At 40.4% G+C, this 17,348-nt stretch overlaps 1 protein-coding gene across 1 annotated transcript in view; it reads right to left on the minus strand.

The window, feature by feature from the left end:
* PTPRD (protein tyrosine phosphatase receptor type D) overlaps positions 1–17,348 on the minus strand; it is a 592,319-nt gene that overhangs the window by 70,315 nt on the left and 504,656 nt on the right. The window contains exon 26 of the mRNA XM_084834479.1: positions 3,809–3,984. Coding sequence (XP_084690605.1) covers positions 3,809–3,984 — 176 coding nt within the window. The remainder of the gene's footprint in view (positions 1–3,808; positions 3,985–17,348) is intronic.

Genomic DNA, 17,348 nt, shown 5'->3' on the forward strand with positions numbered 1-17,348 from the left:
AAATGTTATTTTTACAGAATAACTTCTTAGCTTTGCTCCAAACTCTCTCCACCCTCAGCCAGTTACCCAGAGCAATTTAAATTTTTGATTGGTTAAATAATGCAACATGGGAACAATCTAAGACCACAACGGGTATGCAAGTTGAAAGAAATGAACCAAAAAGGGATGTAACACTGCACATGGAAATGTTGTAGAAAAGAATCTTGCTATGAGTCACAAGTATAGGAATATTAATGCTTTAAATCACTTTATGTATTCCTGCCTTGTAACTGTCAACTTCTTTTTCTAATCTCTACTTTCCACCCCTTAATATTTTCTTTTCTTTCCATACAAACGAAACTCATGCACGTAATAAGTATGTTATCAATATTCTGCCATGCACTGCTGAGTGCATAATCCTTTTTGATATAAATTATGTGTGTGATAGTGAAGTAATGGACTGATTTTCTCTCTGAGATCTGGATTAGGTCAGGTGAGATTTGGGAGATGACATTTAAAGTGAAAACAATAAAGTGTGAAGGGTTATAAATGAAAGAGCTCCTCTTGCCCTGCAGCTTCCCCATAGGCAAACAAATGAATAACTAATTCACTGTAACGTCTTCATTCAACGTACTCAGCTGTTGAATATGTAAGTTCTCAAAGCTGGGGTTAGTCAGACATCTAACACATGCTAATGAACCAACTAAGTTCGTTTCTGCTGATGCTTCTCTCCCCCCTGCCTGGCTGCTGCCCCAAATCCCTTTATCTATGCAGCACAGGTTAGAAATGCAGAAGCAAAACTACAGGACTGAGCAACGAGAAAGCAAGTAAACAAAAATGCGATGGAAGATGGAAAGAAGCTAAAGTCCCATGGCAGAATGCTTTTGCCTTCAAGATAAAATAATTATCAAGTCTGCCAGTACAGGAGAAGAAAGCTTCTCGCTCTTGCTCTCTGTCTCCTAAGCAGGGTAGAATACAAAACCCAATGAATAATAGCATTGCTAGAATGCCAGTTGTATTTTAATAGTTTTTTCATCTCATTTGGGCTATTTTGTCTGTTTGTGCTCTTAAAAAATTTAAAGTGTGGGGATTGTACAGCATCTTCCTGTCATCAGGCCTGCACTATCTGAACTCATAAAGCTGAACACAGCCCACCAGATATGTCTGATAACCCTCCCCTCGTTTCTGCATTCCTAGTCAGGCAATAAGAACAGGAGGTTTGTTGAACCCCTGGTGGATCACACGATATGGCTGGTGGGCTGCGTTCAGCCACAAGTCATTTATATCTTGCTCTTTGTCCCGAGGAAGATCAGAGTGACATACATGAAAAACAGCAGAGCAATATAAACAAGCAATTGCAAACAGCAAAAGAGCAGCAGCCAAAATATCCAAGGAGGACTCAAAAGCCAGATTACAAAGAAGAAAAGTTTTAACTACCCTCCTAAACACAAACAATGAAGGAACCATACAGGAGAACAACAACAACAACACTTCTTCTGAGAGCTGATGTCACGGCATCCACCTTCCTTACCGAAAGCCAAGTTTCTTTGCCTTAGGCAGGGGAAGGAAGGAAGCAGCGCTGGGAGCAGCAGGCCCCTACAGCCCCTTGAATGCACACACAGCCTCAGCCTTTTCAGGGTGAGCGATGGGATGCCCATGTATAGTACGTAGAAGCGTGTAGGAGTCCTAACCATTCATCCACCAAAATTGCTGCCTATCAGGCCTACAAAATGTATGCTGAATAAACTGAATGACATCCTTCAGCCATTGATTATAGCTTGCAGACTTTGTATTGCAGTCCAAGTCATGGGGGAAATTTTTTTAGCAAGTCATGCTAAATTTTGTTAGCAAGGCCAGAGTGGGCCGTTGCACATGGCTGATGGGCTGTGTTCAACTTGCTGGTCACAAATTGTGCAGCCCGGCCTTATACAGTATTAACAGAAAGCAAGAGGTAGGTATAGCACTTATTTTAAGTGCATGGAACTGCTCCCAGTGAGACCACTGTGGTTTAAATATATGGGCTATCATTGATCAGGAAGGGTGGATTAAATTCCTGTCTTTTACTAACCACTAAAAACCCTCCTTAAAAGTGAGAGAGAAGTTCCCATTTTTGATATACAGACCAGCTAGAGGGGGAGGAACCAGCAAGGCTTGACAAGTTCTACCTTAAAGCTTGGTCGGCCTTGCTCCCCTTTTGGATTACCATCTGTTTTTTCTTTTCATTCAAACTGGAAAAGTGCACATTTCACAAAAGAATTTTTGAAAGTGCACACCGAAATATGCACTGTCCCCTCATAAATTAAAGCATGACAGTGAGTATTTTTTGTAAAATGCCAATTTTTCGAAAGCAAACAGAAGGGGACATGCAAGCTTTTCTCGAAAAGGTGGGCTTGTATTCATGTTCGGAGGTGTGAATGGGCCAAATCTGAGTCAAAAAACAAAGCGATATGAAGTTGTCGTACATCCCGAATGCCAACTAGAATCTAAGACTCACAGCATGTGCCACCAGAGTAAAACTATACGCTAACTAGGGCATTGTTATTCTGACCAGCACTTTGGAAAGAACAATTGAGTGCCCTGGAGTTAACTGGGAAATGCAAAAAGCAATTAAGAAGTGCATTGAGAAAGTATTTCTGTGAATGGTCTAGTAGTGGTCTGTAGTGTTATGATAAACTGTGAACATTTAAGTAACGAAGTCTTCTGCAAAAACTATTTGTTCCCCTCACACTGGGGTGGTAGTACTGATACCATTGAGAAGTTAACTTTATTATTAGAAGCAGATAATTAGAAAAAAAGGCAGAATTTCATTTTCCCAACGCAAAACAACTATCTACGCTGACACCAGCTAAGGCCTGCTGTGCCAAGATAAAATAAAGTAAGCTGATGAAAATTTATCCTACACTGGAGTCACCATTACCAAATGACATTTGAAAGTAGCACTATTAATATGGGTTGAACATGCATGCAAGCAATAAGCAATTCAGTAATGTCATGACTATGCCAAATGTACCCCCATAATTTTTTTAATAAGAGGAAAATCATAGAGAAAATAGAATAGCACAGTACTTCAGGATACATTTGGTTAATGCAATAGTCGTTGATAGTAGCATTTAAGAGTTTTCCGACTGCAGATATTAAGCGATTGTGTTAAGTCTTCAAGCCAGATCCTGTATCACAGATTGTCTTTTTATATCACATCCCAGTGTGCCACCCTGTGTTAAGTACCGCCAATGCGGTACGAAAGACTGATACGTGCTACTAGAAACATGATAACAGTATCATACATGCAATGCCAGTGAAACTTGTAGTTTATCACTAGGAATACCAAGGAGTGCTATCACATGAACAGGTTGTGTGAATAAGCCCTAGGACGCCTAAGCAAAATACAATATAATATTTTGTATGCCTTTAGAGATCACTTTCACTGCACTGTACCTAAGCTACATCAATAACTCACAGACCAAACCTCCAAGACTTTTTAATGTGCTTAATACTTTTCCCCCCTACACAGAGCCAGTGAAATGAATAGGACTTGTTTGGTAGAAGTTCTATGGATTGTGCATGAAGGTTTCTATATACTGTTGTGGAGAGGGTTGGAAAGAGATTATATGTTTAAAACAAACAATATTAATTTTGGTAGTTTTAACATATTTCAGTGCAATATAGCTTCAATGAAGGAGTTGAAATGAATGAAGGCATTATTACAAATATTTTGGATTTCTAGTTACTGGAGGATGCTTGGACCCCATCACATTTGGAAGTCAGCTTTATGGATAAATTATTTTTAAAAGAAGTCCTGCTAAAATGCACAAATACAAAGGTACCTTACCCTGGACCTTTCTTCCAGTTTGGTCATCATCACGACAGTTGCACCTCTTTGTTCCCACATCATTCTCCAGAAATCTCCAAATGTTTCAGGGAGAGCTCCTTGGGTGGCTATATAGGCATTCTGCTTTCTGTAACCATCTATGTAGTTAGCATTTATATAATCACTACCTGGTATGCCTAGAAAGCAAAAGGAAGACATATCCTTAAGAGTCCATATTGCTTCATGTTAATTTTCTGATCCAGAAGCAAAATAACTTGACATTTCAGTACTTTCCAATGTTTTCTGTTTTTTTCTTAGCATCTTAAGATGGTTCATTCAATTTAGTGTGGATTTTTTACGTGGCCTTAGTACTCTAGTATGCAATCTGTGATTATAATGATTTAGAGAAATTATAATTATCTTTGCATTAAATCTGTTTAGCCCCTAAACAAACCAGCGGCCCAGGTTCAGATGTCATGCTCCACAACCTATGAAGGAGCAGGTTGTGATGTAAAAGTGGAAGTAGCAGATGCACAGGAGGCAGCATGCTCACTTGCTCCCACTCATGCACAACAACCCATAGGTTGTTCAACCGACCGGTTGTTGTTACGAGTGAACCAGGTCAAAATCTGGCCTTCAATAAGGCATGCTAGCTAAGCTATGGTTCCAACCAACTTTCTTACAAAATCCAATTATCACCTAACCAATGGAGGAAAGTGCAGTGTGGGCAAAGCCGCCATGACTGAAATAGTAGCTGGAGGCTCCAGTCACCACCTCGGCCAGGAATGCTTTACCTGTCACATCCTTCACAATGGGGGAATGTGCAGCCCAGGTAAGTCCACTGTGATGTGCAAACAGACTCTGCTGGTGATGGGAGGAGAAGTTCTTCCCAGCTCTGTCCTAGCCACTCTACTGCCTGCATCCCACTCTTATCTCTGGTCTGTGATAGAAGATAACTACTGGGATTTTCCTGTGCATCACTCACTGTGCATCACTCAGTGGTGGACAGGGGAATCCTTGCTGTTATTTCCAAGATCAGTGTTAACACTGGGAATTCCTCTAGGGGGTGGGGCTTGGAGGTGAAGCCCCACCCCCTAATCAAAGGAGGCTCTACTGGCCAAATTGGGAACTTCCGTGGGCTGAATTAGGACCAGGAGTGAATTAGCTATTCACTTACATAAGGAGAGCAAATGGGTGAACGCTGGAAGGCCACTGGGGTGGGACAGGACACTACACTGCCACATGTCCCTTCCTCCCCTAAACTGTTTTGCAGATTGAAACCTGTTTACTTTGTCCCATGTAAGTCAATTGGAGCCTTTTAACTTTTATGGAAGCAAGTAAGGAGGTTGCAGTTGGGATCACAGTTTCAGGGAAGACAAATGCTTTCCCTACCCTAGACACTGATAGCCCCCAGTGACAGCAGTTGATAGCTCAAGGATAAACCAGAAGGGTGGACCAGCTCTTAATTTTCTTAATTGGTCTTCTGTGATCATGGTTCACTAGTGAGTTGCACAAAGATGGGATACGTTGCTGTCCCACTCCTAGCCATCAGCTGGCTCAGTAAATGAGCCCTTCAAAATAAATGGAAAATCTGAAAGTATAATAGAATAATCTCATTAAGATAACTTTCCTTTTGCTAAAAAAAATATTATTTTCCCATGTGCCTAATTCTTCATTCTACCACTCAATTATCTTTGAAGGAGACTACTGACCTCTTACAACCCCATTTAAATTTCAGTACAGTTTGGAAAGGATTTTTAAATTGTATGGATTATTTATGAAGTTTGCTTTGACCTGCAGTTTCATCCTTGGTGACCCTGAACAACCATAAAGACTTTTTAAAATCTGTATAAGCAGCAGCAAACTGCAACCAGAAATTGGACAGCTTATAATGCTGGGAGAAAAGTGATGACTATTTTCTCTCAGTCATAAGCTCTCTCTCTAGTTTTCAGAAGTGGTGGGGGTAGAATGCTGCTACAAGATCCCAAGTACCTAAGGTAAATAAAAAGGACTTCTGTGCCTGTGTTTACCATTCTCTCAGGGCCACTTCTCAAATTATTGTCTCCCTCTTTTCTAACACAGTATAGACTCTCTATATTATAGAGAAATGCATGTACCTTGAACTTAGGGAAGCCACATGAGTGTTAGTTTCAGTATAATTTCAAACAAACAAATCACAATAAATAGAAATTAAACATCAAAACACTTAAAATCTAAGGCAGTAAAAAACAATATTTAGTGACTGAGGAAACATCTGAGAAAAAATATGTTTTTAATATGTGCTGGGGGAAAAAGTGCATAAATGCAGTTCTTGCACAACACAGGAGAGACCATTCCAAAATGTAGGCGCCACCACAAAGAAAACTCATTTCTGTGCTGCCAAGAGATTACTATGTATGGGTCATGGCTTGACCAACAGTGCCCCCAAAGTTCTTAGTGATTATTAGTCTACACAGGGCAGGGGAAGGTGGTCTTTCAGGTAGTATATGTGTTTCAGGTAGTATATGTGTAACATCTGGCTAGATGCTGAGTAGCAGTACAAGTGTAAAGGAGTGGGAAGCCAAAACTCTCAACTATGATTTGAATCTAATACCAAGTGCTCTGGATAACCCCAGGTATGGTTGAAACAGTGCAATTCTAAGCATGTGTACTTTCAGTAAAGTGTGCATAGGAGCTTTAATGTGGAAGAGCTGCAATGTGATTTCCAAATATGTACTGAGATGTAGAAATCAGCACAAAACAATGGATGAGAGACCCATTTGCATTTGGGAATAACGAAGGAAGATGTAAAAGGTGTTCTGAGGTCGAGTTCACCTGTACATTTTGTATCTGTGATCACACTCGTGACCATCCCTTGTATTCTCACTGGCATGGAGAAAAGTAATGTGTGGACAGTGCAATCATGGTGGCTGAGAAAAGTATTGCCCAGGATTGTGGGAACCATTACCAGCCATATCTGTGTTTACCTGGTTCACACATTGCATTTGTCAATACCAGCCTATGTCCAAGAATGGCTGGATTTCTTATGTATAAAGGGAAAATGTCTTGTGTGAATCAGGCTGCAGTTTACAGAAGACAAGCAATTGCAATCTCCTTTTTACAAATTGACTTAGGCTGTAGTCATACACATAGAATGCATGCTAAAGTCCCATTGATTTCAGAAGGGAATTAAGTGTCTGCTTGTGAGCATGCATGGGACTGCCATTTTGGTCTTGTACCAGAAGCTGAACGTAAGGAATCACAAGGCAATTTCTAAGTACACTGGTATTCATGTCCAACATGTGTTATTGAAGCCACTGCTCAATACAAAGGCAGCTCTTGATGCTGAAAGAACTGCTCATGCTATTATTAAAAGGTTAAAACAAAGACAAATATGCCTACTTTGCAATCCAAATAGCCCTGATGTGATTCTGGGCATGGCAAATGCTTGTATAATGCTGAGCTGAGGCCCACATAATGGGAAAAACCTGATAACTCCTCATGCTACAAATTACTTATATATGAAAGGCACAGTAGCTATTCTACTTCAGGGGATCTAGTTCGCAAACTCTGCGTTAAGCCTTTCAGAAGAAGAGTTTATTATAAAGCAGAGAATTTGGGGTTCTCAAACTTTCTGGGCAGATGAGAAGCTTTTCATGAATTTCCTGAATGTGGAAATATGAGTTAATGATTCAGAAAATAACACTAGCCGGGCACAATGCCACACATCCTCCATTTATCAAAGATGATAAACCACTTCTGCACAAAGCAGATGAGAGGGAGAATGCGGCCAGAAAGAGAAATCTATACCTAGTGGGTATTATAACGGAAAGATGTGGACTGGGCATGTATAAAAGAAACATTTTTCTGCATAAATCAGAATTACATTTACTAATGTCTGGTATTGTTCTGTGATGCATGTATTATTTCAAAAAATAAAAGCCGTGGAAATAAAACAAAGAGTAACAAATGCAAACAAAGAGAAAACTCCTACTCCCATGCCCTTTTTGTGCATGAAGTGGCAGAGATTTTTGGGGAAGGCTGGCTTCTAGCCAAGAGAATGGATGTTTTAACATTATCAGCAAGGGAACATACAGCCAATGCTTCATCTAAGATTACTCTAATATTCTTTGAACCCAGTGCTCACTGGTGTAAGAAATAAGATTCAGAAGAAGCCTTTTCCAAGACGCCAGTTCCTCTACTTTAATCATGGTTGGGAAATGCGTGGCCCAAAAATCAGCCACAGCCTTTCCTTATGGTATTTCAAGAAGTCATAATTTATGGTAAGTGAACCTAAACTAAAAGCCCAGATCTAAACAGCCTCCCAGTACAATGACAATAGAAGTTTCCCATGCTGAATATGATGGCAAGGCCTCTTAGGGTTTTAGCTTTGATTACATCATATACAAAACCAACATTCTTGGGATTAAACTAGAAAATATAGAAAAAAATGGGTAGGCTTGTGGTTCATACAGATGAAGGATTTTGTGAGTATCATCCATAAGTCACATATGGCTGGCTACTGTTGGAGACAGACTTCTAGACTAACTGGACTTTTTTTCAGGCAATTATTATGCTCTTATGGAGATTGTGTTGAATGTGGCTAGTGCAAATAACCTAGCAAGGTTAGCACAGATGGCACATTACTAAGGCAAACATCGTAACACCAGAATGGTCTGAAGGCACATGATGAAGCAACCTTGCTAAAGCTTAGCAGATCTGGGCCTATTCAGTGCCTGAATGGGAGACCACCTGGGAACCCTATGTATACTGGCCTTGAGTTCCATGGAAGATGGGTAGGAAGGAAGTGATCTGATAAAAAGACACATTTAACCTCCAAAATGCAGAGCCTCCAAAATACAGAGCCTAAACTATATCACAAGGAACCTGATCATGAGTAATTGAAATGCTATTACTTTAAAAGGTAATAAGGTGATTTAGCACAAGATCTGCTGATACGAAAATTGTTTCTGGTTCATATAAACTATTTTCAGTTATTTTTTCTGCCATTAGCTCTAATACCTATTAGCACTATTCCATCCCCGCTTATTAAATTCAGTTTAGGAGTTGATGGGAAGAGCTGCTAATATGGAAATGTTTAAAAGAACCCTAGCACATCACACATTGGTGCTTCTGACTCACACCTAGAGACTGCTACATTTATTATCCACCCTTCCGAAGGGGGAAAATCACCTCAGGCACAATACCCTTTAGGCACATGCCTTGTCATTTTAATTGTCCACTACATATTATTTAATACTAAATGAAACAAAAAAATGGTAATACCTAGCAAACAGCATAAAAATGAAATGATGACTAATTGAATATAAATATAAATGTAATGTCATTTTATAGAGTTGCTTCTCCTACCAGAGTCCCCAATTCATGCTGGGCATGGGGGAGGGGGGGAGACCCTAGCCAATACTGTGTCACATCTGATAGCACAAAAACAATCAAATGGTGCAGGCAGTTTGATGAAAGCTGCATAGGTCCATAGCTTGAAGGCATCTTTACCCAAAAGGACAGCAGCAGTTGCCATCATTACTTAAATTTGGGTATAATGGACAGAGATGTCAATAATTTGGGTAGTTAGCTTTGTGTGTGTGTGCTGTGTGGGTCAGAAAAGGGACAATGAATCAAATTCTGTTCTTGAATTAACACTAATGAGAACCTAGTAGGGCTCTTCTTACAGCATTAGAGAAACTGGGCCTTGAGTTTGGCTCAGTATCTTATGCAGAGTGTGTGCCAATGAACATGTCCCAGATCTAGCTGTGAACTAATTTAAAGAATAAACTTCTAGTGACACAACAAAATGTCATTTCTATGAACCATTCAAACATCATCTCATTCTTCTCTTCATCATGGAATGAAAGCTAAAGAGTATTAGGCCATTGTCTCCAGGCAGTCCTCTGACTGCATAAACACACACACACACACATTCCATACTCAGTTGTTGCAGGGGGATCTGGACTTCTTCCCCCTAGGGTTCTCCATTTTTGTACATACATATATATGCATGTCACACTCACACTTATCCCCTCCTTCTGTCCTTCGGATTCAATCTGTTTTACAGTTTAACACACATGTGCATGCACACACGCTCGCTCGCTCTTAGGGATGGGAGAACCAGCAATTTTCAAGTTCACCTAAATTCTCTGAAAATCACTTCAAAGCTCATTTTGGTTTGTTCACATTTTTGTTTTTGACCTGTTTTGGGGCTCATTTGGATAGGAATTTCTCATTTCAAATGGGAAAATGTGCATTTCTCTGTATTTTTCAAAAGTGCACACTTTCCCTCCATTGACTAAAGTGTGAAAATGTGCTATTGTTTTTAATGAGCATTTCAAAATGCACGTTTTTTAAAAAAAGACACTTTTTTGAATGGGATCCCAAATTTGGGGCTTCGTGAACATTTCTCAACACCAACCAACCCATCCCGCCCATGCTCGCGTTTGGGATTACGTACAGGCCATATTCCCATGATTTACAAACAGACATGAAAGTCTTGTACATCCCTACTCACTCCATGGAGCATGAAGAACAAAGCAATTCTTTAGCACACATTAGATATACCAGGGATTGTGGTTGTATGAACTTCCCTTGCTGTTGTTACTGATTTACGACTAGACTGCTTTTATGAGCTGTACTAAAAATACACTAAAATAAACTGAACATTTTGTGTGTACAAAGGTAAATGAAAGAGTCTGGTAATGCAGACCTCAGCATTCTTCCTTTGATTCACTGAAGAAAGTTGTCATCTTAAATAGCTTTAATTAGACTTCATACTTTATTTGCAGACTGAAATCACATCATGAAATTGTTTCAAGTCTTGACAAAGGCTAAGTACTGCAAGATCTCCCTATTTAAGACAAATTAAACCATAAACCTTTGTTTCGGGGATGCTGTTCTAAAAAATGTGCAATTAAAGAATATTTTAAAAGAGAGTTTGAAGTAATAGGATTAAGCTCCAAAGCACTTGTAAACAATTATCTTCAGAAAATAGATGAATGCACAAAAAGGATGAAGATGTACCACTCTTGGTGGGAAACAATGGTTTGTTCGTTTTTGTTTTTTAACTAAGGGGTAAAGAAAGTTAAAGGAGACGCAAATAAGAATGTTCTTTGTGTTAAGGTTAGGTTAAAACAAGATACATATTGGTAAGCAGATTAATAAAATTAAAAGCCACCATGGTAACATATACACACACAAACAAAAAAATATTGGGAAAACTGTGCCATTGACGACTCCTTTAAATAATAAACAATGAGATAGCCTGAAGAACTGCTTGTACAGAATCTAGGGAAAATACACAGCTAAATCACATAACTGAAATATTATGGAGTACCAGAAACAGAGAGGAAAGGTATAAAGTTTTTCTTGAATTTTGTCAAGAAAAACTGAGTTCTTTTCATTTAAAATACTGGTGGGAGGTCAATTTGAAAGGGACTCATTGAGGTATTCCATACACTACAGACTCACCTTTATCATATCTATATCCTGACTTCCTCCAAAATGCACAGGGGAACGTATATAGGGTAGCCTATTTTATTCTTGTAACTATCTGTGAGAGGGAGATTAGGACCCAGAATAGTGGCTTATCCAAGATCACCTAGCGAACCTTATGGTTGAACAGGGATTTGAACCCAGATCTCCCTGGTGCCAGATCATCTCCTTATCTGCTATATCATACTGGCTTTCTGACACTGGCACAGAATAAAATTTGGCCCCAGAGCCACTGGCATATGCTTATTCCTGCTGCCCTCTAACAAAGTACTTAATGGAGAACTTTTTAAAAAATTCAGATGCTGACCCTATGAATATATATATATATATATATATTAGTAGAAAATTCTTGGAAGTATAAAAATAAATGTACCAAAATATGCACTCTGGGCCCAACATATTTGGCTACATTCCTTTGAAAAAATTTTCTAAGAACATCAAAGCACTAGTTTCCATGGTAACCCAAAAACAAATGCAGCTGTGAAATGAATGTAATGCTAGGCAGCCTATATATTTTCATATTTGGAATGTTTACTGTTTCTTTAGAAGTTGACAATAAAGTCTCAAAGCTAGGAAAAGACATTCAGCTTAAATATGGCATTATAACCCAGTGTTTTAAAATTCAGAATCTTAGAAACATAATAGGACTCCAATAGATTTCGAGAAAAAAATCTTGCAAAAGCTCTAACCAAAAAAGGAAGTGTAATAAATCTAACTGCTTTTCAAGAGACTGAAATCAAGCGCCCAAAACCGATCTGTGCTGATGTGACTGGATTTTTCAGTGTCAACGAAACTGAATGTCAGCCAAGGCTGATAGAAAAGCATGGCTAAAGGGGTGTGGGGTAGTGGTGAATGTTGCATTTAGAAGTAGGAAGGCCTGAGTTCAAGTCCCTGCTCAGCCATGCATCTCACTGGGTGACTTTGGACCAGTGACACACTCAGCCTAACATACCTCACACAGTTGCTATGGATACGTCAAGAGTGACACACTGTGAGTCATGAAGAATCTTATATTCTTGGCTTTCTACTTCCATCCTGTTAACCTGTACCCTACAGTTGCTCAACAGGAATGGCATTTCTGATATGGTGAAATCTTTCAAAACTGGGCGAATGGGCATTAAAATGGTAAATGCAGTTCAGTGTAAGCAGGTGTAAAGTGGTGCACACTGGGGCAAAAAAAAAAAATCCCTCTTCACATATAAGATGATGGGATCTTAGCTAGCAGTGACTGATCAAGAAAGAGATCATGGGGTTGTGCTGGACAGCTCGATGAAAATTATGACCAGTGTGTGGTGGCTGTGAAAAAGGCCAATTCAATGTTAGGCAATATTAGGAAAGGAATCAAAAGTGAAACTGCCAATACAAATCCACATTTGGAATGCTGTGTATAATTCTGGTTACCACACCTGAAAAAGGATATTGTAGAGTTGGGAAAAGTACAGAAAAGGACAACTAAAATGATCAACTCCCCTATGAGGAAAGGTCACAACATCTGGGACAGTTTAGCTTAGAGAAAAGGTGAGTGAGATGAGACAAGATGGAGGTGTGCAAAGTTATGCCGTGGAGAAAGTGGATAGGGAAATTTTTTTCTTTTTCTCTCATAATGCTGGAACCTGGGGTCATCCCACGAAGCTGATTGGTGGGAGATTCAAGACAGATACAAGGAATTACTTCACATAGTGCATAGTTAAACTATGGAACTTGCTACAAGATGTAGAGATGGCCATCAATTTGGATAGCTTTAAAAGGGAATTAGACAAATTCATGGAGGATAAGACTATCAGTGGTTCCTCGCCATGCTACCTCCAGTATCAGAGGCAGTATGCCTATGTGCACCAGCTCCTGGGGAACATGAGAGGCAGGGTGCTACTGCACTCATATCCTACTTAGGGGTTTCCCACAGGCAGCTGGTTGACCACTGTGTGAACAGAATGCTAGACTAGACGGACTTTTGGTCTGATGCAGCACGGCTCTTATGTTCTTAGATGACGAATGGTTCAAATAGAAGTATTGTAATGAGATTTGGGGTTGGTTTGGATGGCCCTTGGGATTTCTTCTAACCCCTGTGGTTCTTGACTGTAGTATTTCTGGGAGTAGAGTGTTCATTGTGGGCTGCCTTGAGGCAAGATCTCTTAACACCTGGAAGAAGATTGTTGATAGCTTTGGTAACATTCAGGTGATGTATTTCTATGGGCACTAAGATGGCCCAAGAATGCAAATGTGATGGATGGCGATTATTCCCTGCCCCTCCCATGCCTTTCTTCCTCTGTCCTCTCACCCACCCTTCTCTGGGGATGAGGTGATCAAGCTGTGTGTTTGTGAAGAAGCTGGAAACTGGGCGGGGTGGGGGGAGAGACTCAGAGGAGATCATGCTGGCAAGTGAGAGAGCTTAGTTGGAGCTCTGTAGGGATCTTTAGGGTGCACAAACTGCCCTGAAATCTAATGAGGGAGCAGAAATCTTCTGGAGTGTTGATGTGAACCTCCAACTTATGCTCAACCTATATACATGTGTAAATAAACCAGATGCCACAAGTCATTTATTCACTTCATTCAAAGGAAATAGAACCCTAGGTAAAACATTTGCACACCTAGAGCTTTCACTGTTCAGAGAACTGCTGTGCCATGGGCATAGGGAATTTACCAATGCAATTGATATGGATTAGGGTCAATGAGGGCCAAATCTTCTTATTTTTTACAAGGTAGACTTTCAACACATTTTCTTTGTTGTAAGGGAACTGGTTTTCTGACCAGTCAAACATATACTTAACATGTCAAAATTTTGACTGAACACTTCCTGGCACAATTAAAATTTCAAAGCTTGTCTAGGATGTGGTCAATCTCAACATGTGTCAAACTAATCCAAAGAGCATCACCACATACACAATATCAATACATGATGGTGTTAAAGGATTTGGATAATACATTGAACACTGTCTGGATGTGATTGGGATTAAATAAAAATGCAGTCTTATCATTTGTCATGACTCCCTGCATCTACACTAAAGCTATATTTTGATTGCATTGAAGAAGTTGAGTGGAATTCTTCATTGGATCAGAACAGCCTTGGCTGCCCTGTATGATGACCTATGCCAGGAGAGAGAAAGGAGGAGTGTGACCTTGTTGGTTCTTCTTGATCTCTTGGTGGCTTTCAATACCATCGACCATGGTACCCTTCTGGGATTATTGTCTGAGCTGGAAGTATGAGGCACTGCATTGCAGTGGTTTCGCTCCTACTTGGATGGTTGGCTCCAGAAGGTGGTGCTTGGGGAATATTGCTTGGCCTCGTGGATTCTCCACTATGCAGTTCCACAGGGGTCAGTTTTGTCCTCCATGCTATTTCACATCTACATGAAACTGTTGAGTGCAGTCATCCAGAGTTTTGCAGTGCATTGCCATCAGTATGCTGATAAAATGCCGATCTATTTCTCCTTTTCATCTTCTTCAGGTGAGGTTGTGGATGTGCTAAATTGTCACCTGGCAGCAACAACGGACTGATTGCCACCTGGCAGCAACAATTCTCCTAGAGCGATCTTTGTCACTTGAGGCTCAGATGGCCTCAGTGGCATGGAGTGCCTTCTACCAACTTTGGTTGGTGGCCCAGCTACACCCCTATCTAGACAGGGATAACCTGGCTTCAGTTGTCTACGCTCTGGTAATCTCCAAATTAAATTACTACAATGAACTCTACATGGGGCTGCCTTTGAAGACAGTTCAGAAGCTGCAGCTCATGCAAAATGCAGTGGCCATATTGATAACAGGGACCAGAAGGTCTGAACATATAAAACTGACTCTGGCCTGCTTGCACTGGCTGCCTGTATGTTTCCGAGCCTGATTCAAAGTGCTGGTTTTAACCTATACAGCCTTTCATGGCTTGAGACTGCAATACCTGATGGAGTGCCTCTCTCAACGTGAAACTACTCGTACCCTATGCTCAACATCTAAGGTCCTCCTCCAGCTACCTACTCTGAGGGAAGCTCGGAAGATAGCAACAAGGGAGACGGCCTTCTAGGTGGTGGCCCCCCAATTCTGGAATGATCTCCCCAATGAGGCCTGCCTGGCACTAACATTGTTATCTTTTCTTATCTTGCTTTGACCCAAGATGCAGTTTTTACAGCTTATACCACTATTCCACAGAAATGAAAAACAATTTAGAAATGCATACTAGGTTCAGCTATGTTCCTGAATTCCCCAAACGAAGGGCCATAATTGCACTGAAAGTGCAAACCCCAGTCACTTTGTCAAGGACTGCACCTGCAAATGTTTATTTTACTTTTTGGATAGCCAAATCTCAAATTAATATACAAGTGAAGTGGCATTTGGACTGGGTAGTTTGATACAAGGGAATATAATTGACACTGCTAAAATGCAGTCAGTATGAGCATTACAGGTGGAACAAATGTAAGCAGATTATTCCATGCAAATTTTTCCAAGGCAATCATTTAAATTTTCTAATATATCTAAAAAAGCTGTGTCTGTTATCAAAACCTCTGATATGCAGCTGCAAAAAATTACACACAGATGCAGGCTCAACCAGTGGGATTGTGTTTTTCTTCAGTAAGCATTTACTTGGCTTTGCATAGCACACTGGAGAACTGATTACACCTACAAATACAGTCATTGCTCTGTCCCATGTCTGATTGTATTGGGTAGTATAAGAGAAGATATTGTTCATGTAAGTGCAGATCAAGTGCTGTACAACTTAACATGTGGCATGTGAGGAAAGAAGGAACTATGATCTTCCATGCAAGTAGCTAAGCTAGTTGAAACATCCCCTTATGCCAAAAGCAGCATCCTTTATCTCTAGGAGCATTTAATAATGTGCTGGCTTTTGAAAAAATCCTTTGATGGATAAATCTCTAATGCCCAAGATAAGGAGTAGGGGGTTCTTTCTGCACTGGAAGTAGTACTGCATCATCTGGTCAATCTGGAAGGCAAGTTATGCTTAGGACAGAAATGAAAAGCAATGAAACCTCTGGTCAATTTGGATGGCAAGACCTTAACAGTGTGCTAGGTTCTACCCATTATCTATAGTGGTAAATCTACGCAGAGCTATCCAATTGATTTTAAACCCAGCCCTCCAAGGCTGTATACATTGGCTTAATGTAGCTGCATTCCCCGAGATCCTTTAACTAGTAAGATTTGTAATCTGATTTCAAACCTCATGCGTGCAAATAATGTGCTCTGAAACACATCAATTAACCCTCCATAAAAGATGATCACTGGATCTCCTTTATTGAAACTATGGATATAAAAGCCGCTTAATATGGAGCTGCTTAATGGTCCAGATTGTCCGGCAAAGTTGGGCCCAGCTTTTCAAGGTCTGTTCCCAGATGTCTAACTGCCCCCACCACAAAATCAGGGGTGGGGAGCAGTTTTCCTGTGGAGGACCAGATTTTCTTGGGGATAATCTATCAGGGGCCATAAGCTGGTGCTGGGTGGGACCAGCACCAAGAGTGGGCAAGGCCAGCCCCCTTTCTCTCCCTCTTTCTCCTAGCCTTTTTTTGCTCTCTCTTCCTTCCTACTCCGCGGGCTGCTGGAAGAGGAGGAGACAGCTCTTGCCAGAAGTCTGATGGCTTGCCAAAGACTTTTGATTGATTGCTCAGAGCTGCAGGTTGTCCTCTCTTGCCTGAAACGGAGATGTAGGGGATCAGTCCTATGGCCTTTCAGGAACATGCTCACAGTTTACACAGCAAAGAGACAGGCTTTATTCCAGACAGGTCACACCACACCACATCTCAAAATATTCCCATAATCTTATATAACATAAACAGCTGAAGTTCACATGGTATCTATTAGTAACTTGCAAAACATATTTGCTCAGTATATTTTGTTATGTAATGCTTTTAGAAAGATCTGAAGTCTCTGAGGAAGACCAAAAAGCAAAAGAGTGTTCTCTCTGGTTCACAGATTATCACTAGAAGGAAATACTGTTCAGTTAGCCTTCAGTTTTCTCAATTGCACTGACAGTCTCTCTCTCTCTCTCTCTCTCACACACACACACACACATACAACAGTGTTCCTTAACTCATTTGCTCTGAGTTAAAGAACTATATCAATGTACCATTCAAGTTAGTTTAGC

The sequence above is a fragment of the Heloderma suspectum genome, chromosome 2 (genome assembly GCF_057233095.1).
Source record: "Heloderma suspectum isolate Gila_16-S chromosome 2, 16-S_ref, whole genome shotgun sequence".
NCBI classification, from domain to species: domain Eukaryota; kingdom Metazoa; phylum Chordata; class Lepidosauria; order Squamata; family Helodermatidae; genus Heloderma; species Heloderma suspectum.